Source organism: Chanos chanos, chromosome 13, assembly GCF_902362185.1.
Source record: "Chanos chanos chromosome 13, fChaCha1.1, whole genome shotgun sequence".
Lineage (NCBI taxonomy): Eukaryota > Metazoa > Chordata > Actinopteri > Gonorynchiformes > Chanidae > Chanos > Chanos chanos.
Genome location: NC_044507.1, coordinates 11,132,017 through 11,138,183, shown reverse-complemented (window position 1 = coordinate 11,138,183; position 6,167 = coordinate 11,132,017). Strand labels below are relative to the sequence as shown.

The window sequence follows — 6,167 nt, the reverse complement described above, 5'->3', positions numbered from 1 at the left end:
ATAATCCTGATAACTGGGTGGGTATGTTCTAATAAGATAACTGCCAGTGAAAGCTTAAATGAAACGTCTTCATTGTTTCTCTGTCTTTCCGTTCGCAAAAGCGGCAGCATACAGCATGGATTACAGAATGCTCCGAGGGCTTCCCAGGAGGATAACTTATTAATTTAACTCCACTGGTCGATTTTGAGACTTTAAAAGCCGTTTGCCATCCACAGAGTCGTATGACATAAACAATAGCAATGCTGAGTTTAGAAAAAGTGTTTATGATTTAATACATACCATTTCGAGACCCGTACTGTAGATGGCGGTATGTGCCGGCGGTTCAATATTTGCCGGCCAATGGAGAGTCGTAGAAGAACAGGAAAACGCATGGTTTTGCTACACGACTGATGTCGGTGAAGAGCAAAACATGGCCAAAAACAAACAGACAACTAAACCAGAATCCTCTAACCAGGCACAGAAGAAAGAAAATCACCAGCGGTAATGTGATACTTTATTCTAACTCGTAAATGAACGTGGTTTTAAAAAGTCATGAAAGGCGTAAGCTTAAACTACTCGGCAGTTAACGTAGGTCAGCTACCGTGTAGCCAGCTATCAACATGATAACGTTAACGACTAAGACAAAATTATTGCACAGCGTAGGGCACATTTGTCGTGTTTTGCTGTACTTGAAGTATTGTTCTTAAACTTCACTTAATATATGATTTTTTTGCAATTCTAAATAAATTGTTTTACTAAACATAGTGGCAAGAAGAAGCAGAGGAAAGATGTCAAACCGCGACAAGAGGAGCACCTGCAACAGATTCCCTTTCGTCTGCGTGAAATCATGAAGAGCAAAGAGAGGATGAAACTGGGATCAAGTAAAATCAAAAAGATGAGAAAAGGTACATTTTAGTTATACTTATTAGGTGCGAAATTATATCCTCACTGCAACTGAATCAGCGAATAAAGGACGTGCTTATGAATTGACTCGTTTTTAGGTACTGAAATGCAGCAAACTTGTGGCATAGCCTGCATTAATTGTTCATTACAGTCACATATATAAGAGGTAATTGATATATCGTATAATATATAGCTATATTCAACTTTGACACCATTTCTATCTGTTAAACTTGACTGACTCCATGTCTTTCCACCAGCTGCCATGGGTAATCTTCAGGGCGGACAGCAGAAGGAAGGAGACATACCCGTGCCCCATTTTCGCAGGGGGAAAACGGAATCAGAAGGAGCATACTTACGGCGTATGTCACGCGAGACGGAACATGTCCTCTTTCTTACGAACAACCAGGTGGAAAGACAGCCCGAACTGGAGACCGGGAATCAGGAGAGCGTGAAGGAGAAACAGAAGTCAGAGAAAAAGAAAGAGTAAGTGAAATGATGTAGATAGAGGAGTACGTTTTGACATTAGCTTTGGCTTCTGTTTTTCATAAACTGTCTGTACTTTCCATCATTTGTTCTCTCTTTTTTTTTTTTCTCTTTTTCCTTCTTTTTTTTTTTTTTTTTTGTAAATCCAGGCACGATAAAGGAAGGTTACAGAAACTGCACAAGAGGAAGACTGAGAAACGTGAGGAGAAGGAGGAGAAAGAATTTTTCACAGGTGCATATTTACTCACACTCTATTGTCATTGTCATTCGTAATATATATATTTACATGTAACATATTTTATTATTTGTTGCTTTTCATCACCTCTCACAGATGAGGTGCAGTTTGGAGAGGTAGCCATGGCACCTCCATCTTTGAGTGCTAAACCAAAGAAAGCTCCAGTCAAGCCTCAGGTATCCACGCCATACTGTCGCTGAGTCAGTGTTAAAACTCATTGCTCATATGGGAGGATTACCTTTATGACATATTGGCTTTTTATAATGCCTACACCTCACTGTAATGAAATACTTACCAGAGTTATACCTACAAACTATGTCAGCACAACTATATATATATATATATATATATATATACACACACACACACACATATATCAATGTTTTTGAATATATTTTTGAAATTCAGGAGGTATATAAATGCATGGCTTTCATATGCTGGCCTATTGGAAATGTTGTCACATCTTTTGTTAAAGGCCAGGTGGGAAAGCTGCGTTTTTTCTTGTCTCCTGTGACAATGAATATGAACTTTGTTGGTCAGTTTAACCTTTCTATGTGGAAGACTTTTAGCTAATATTGGTCTTTGACAAAAGAGTTTAAAACACAGTTGTGGAATTTTATAATGAGACTTCCATTACTGGCTCAAGGACATGATCAGTCAAACCAGATTTATTGCTTAGGAGGTTGTTATGAAAAATGTAAGTATTTGGTTAAAAATACAAAAAATTGAAGTGGTTGAAATTGAAATTGAAATTTAAGGCACTGACAGCTGACATGATAAATGTTTCAATAGACCAACATGTCAGAAAAGGTAACCTTTGATAGATTTGAAATTCTTTGAAATTGAAGTTCTGCTTTTGCTGTGCTGTGGTTGCCTTTAGGGGGCGCCAAAGGGCTTGCTGCTCAATTCTCTCCTGGGTCAGACTACGCTTTCCACAGCCAAACCATCCATAGCCAGACAGAGGATAATCGAAGAAGAACGTGAGCGTGTGGTCCAGGTATACCGAAACCTGAAGAAACAGAAGCTTGAACAGCAGGAACAGAGAAACAATGCAAAGAACAAGCTGAAAACTCAGTGATGCTGGCAAAGCCCCATGGAATGTCTGGAGCGTTGTCTCTCTCACCCTCTACCACTGAAAAAGATGTTCTGAGACTCTCAAGAGAGGAACTACTGTGCCGGGAGCCAAAACCGGAGCTGATTGTGGTGAGACAGAACATTTGTGGAAGGTTCTGTGGTTTCCACTATGACGTCATCCTCTCTCTCTCTCTCTCTCTCTCTCTCTCTCTCTCTCTCTTCCTAACTCTCTGCTGGCCTGTAAAAGCGCCTGAGTTGCAGTTTATGCTGTGTTTTGTAAATGGGACCAGGAAATGTCTGCCCATCTCTCTGTTCACAGAGACATTCAGAAAAGCCAGCGTGATATCCAAGCTCTGAATGCAACTGTAATGTTGTCCCTCCATTTTTATGAAGACTGACTTTCCATTATTCTGGTCTCTTACACGAAAGCCCAGTACACACAGAACCATGGAGATAACGGCCATCTTCTCAGAAAGCTATCAGATGGAAATGAGAGAAGCGATGGTGTTTCTTTTTTTTTTTTTTCTTTTCTTTTTTCAAAAAAAAAAGAAGGGGGAGGTAGCTGTTTGTTTGTTTTGTTTGTTTTGGCCTACATATGTACTTTAGGGCCAGATCCAGTTGGTGGACATGAGCGTTATGGAACGTGTTGAGTGTTTATTAGACTCATGTTTACTCTGTGGGACAGTTTTATGAATACTGCGTTATGGCTCCTCCAATCATAAACAAATCATTCGGTTATCAAAACAAGGAAAGGCTTATGTTTGGCACTGTTTGTGTTATTAGTTTGGCATTATGCCCTATGATGCAAACTTGAAAGAGGCTTTTGGATTTATACTAAGTTGCCAACTGTATTAGAGGGAAACTTTTTGTTCCGATATAATGTATGAAAGAGATTACGTTAGCTCTAGTTCTGAACACACACTCACTCTCTGTCCTTGGGCTGTCTCTTTCATGCGAGTTTTTAGCCAGAATTTTGATTCCCGGAAAACTCTTGGACAGAACAGCTACCCGATCACACACATTCGCTCTTTTTCTTTTTTTTCGGTCCGGGTAGGGTCACACCTGAGGGCGACCTTCGTGCATCTGCGGCCCCGTCGCTACAGCGATGGTCCAGTCCCGGTTGCTTGGCGACCATAGCAGGTGCGAGTGAAGTGAAGCAGAGGGCTTATGTTTCTCCTCTGGGTTAAAATTTGCCTGCTTTATTTGCCTCCTGATTACTGTGACAGTAAATTGCACGGCCTTTCAGTCTTTACTTTGTTGCACAAAAGGGATTGTGTACTCTCTGGATTCATAATTCCCCAGATGGTTCATTGCAGCCATATAAAACCTAATTTCAGCCTTTCTTATCTATTCATATACTAGAGTTTACCTATCCACACACACGCACACACACACACACACACGAGCAGAAAGAGTGTGCTGTTTTAGGCATCACTTTAAATATTAGAATTACCTTAAAATGTGAGTGTGAATAACTGTAAAGAAAAACATCATTTTGGAGTCTATTTGTCTCTCTGTGCTTACCTACAGAATACACAGCGTTTACTGCTAGCACTGAGCTGGCAAGATTTTCTATATATAAATTTAAATGTAAAATTTAATAATCTGGTTCCAGCTGTTCCACCTCCACTTCCGCCTTTCTCTGTTGTAGAGATAATTTCATTTCCTTCTTTTAACAGCATGAATGTGTATAGTAGCTTCATCAGTTTGCAGCCTAGCAGCAAAGCTCAGCTAAATCTTGTGTGTGTGTGTGTGTGTGATCCATTGAGTCTAATAAAAAAATGAACAGAAGACCTTCTTTATGAATCATAATTGAGTCTGATTTATGTTTTTGAATTTCACTCCATTTAGCTCACGCTTTTCTCGCCTTATAACTCAAACCAACAGCAATGAATTTTCCCATGTGCCCGTTACCACAAAACCAACACATTTCACAAACACGCTATGTATACACACACATTCGATTATGTCACAGCAACTCAGTTACTATGTACATATATTTCCTAACATGTTAGGCTGTCTCACAAACACTGTTCTTTTGTCAATATGAACAGTCATTTCCAAGCCATGATAAAATATTTTTAGAAAATGTATTGCAAATGAGGCTATTTATACTCTTAGGAGAAAGGATACTCTACTGGACTTTACAGTGTTTGTCCTTATCTGTAGTAATAGGGTAATGTTTGTTTGTTTGTTTACCACAATGGAGCACTACATTTCAGTGCTCTGTATCACTACTGGGTTCATATTGTTGACATGTAAATACTCACATTTTACAGCAGAAAAACATGCATTTGCTGGTATCTGTCTGTTATAACTGACAGCTGTGTTAAAACGCTGTTCTACTGCTTAGATTCTGCTTCACAAACACCTTTTCCATTTTAGAGACCCGATACTTTATTGTTATAGCGTTTTGTGTTACAGAACATATAAAACATCAGAGATGTCATGATATCTTTGTATAACGAGGCACAGTGCTATTATTGTAAACTATCGAGTCATGTAAACGCTTAAACGTATATATTGTTTTTCAGTGACATTTATTAGTCTTTCATAGCATATTGTAAATATGAGGAAGCTAGATGCTAGTTTTGATTCTGTCACAATGATTCATTTGATAAATGTACAGGCAGTTTAACAGACCCCCCCCTGCTTAAAGAAAAACAACATAAATGTAGACTGAAATAGATTAAAAAAAAAACCCTTTCAAATAACGAAAAGAAATCAAGGATTGAAATGAAAAATTGTCGTCACATTAGACAATAAGTTCAGAATGTTATGACCAAATAAAAAAAAAAGCAACAAAAATAATTAGAATATAAAATTTAAAAAAAGTTATTTTTCTTAAAAGTAAACATATTTGCTTTTGTTTTTAGCATCAATAATACATTCTTGGGACCATAACCTTTTAAAGTGTGTGATGCAGAGTCAGTTACATGTAATTTCCTTTGTCAGCTTTTTGGTTCAGGTTGAAAATAATGGGTTTTTTTTGTTTTTGTTTTGTTTTTTTTTTGTTTGGATCCACTGTTCATCTTGCCCATATGTGGCTCAGTTCTCCACTCATACCCCCCAGTTTTCACAAAACCAAGGACACCTGAGAGACCAAAGAGGATGGGCAGTGCTTAAAAGGTGCTTCTCTTCTCTTCTCTTCTCTTCTCTTCTCTTCTCTTCTCTTCTCTTCTCTTCTCCTCTCTCACCACTTTTGCTCTTTAACACTCACAGTAGAGTTTCTCTCTCCTCCCTGTATTTGTTTTACTGTAGCTGGTCACCCACTGAATGTTGATTACACACACACACACTAACAAAGGTGGTAGTGATCCTTTCTAAAGCACCCTCATTGTGTTTGTTGCATGGTTGACCTGATGCATGGTGACTCCTACTCAGTGGATTCTCTCTTCCATCAGCATTCATTCTGGGATCAGAGGGTAGGGCGACAGTTTGGGGGATACATTGGTGGAGGTGTTGGACAGATGGGACACCCTATCCAGAAAAG

At 38.8% G+C, this 6,167-nt stretch overlaps 1 protein-coding gene across 1 annotated transcript; it reads left to right on the top strand.

The window, feature by feature from the left end:
- Window positions 1–379: 379 nt before the first annotated feature.
- On the top strand, window positions 380–2,858 carry ccdc137 (coiled-coil domain containing 137). Its single transcript, XM_030790779.1, has 6 exons — window positions 380–480; window positions 745–884; window positions 1,140–1,365; window positions 1,515–1,597; window positions 1,697–1,776; window positions 2,481–2,858. The coding sequence occupies exons 1-6, from the start codon at window positions 410–412 to the stop codon at window positions 2,676–2,678; spliced, it is 798 nt and encodes a 265-aa protein (XP_030646639.1). The 5' UTR covers window positions 380–409; the 3' UTR covers window positions 2,679–2,858.
- Window positions 2,859–6,167: the final 3,309 nt, after the last annotated feature.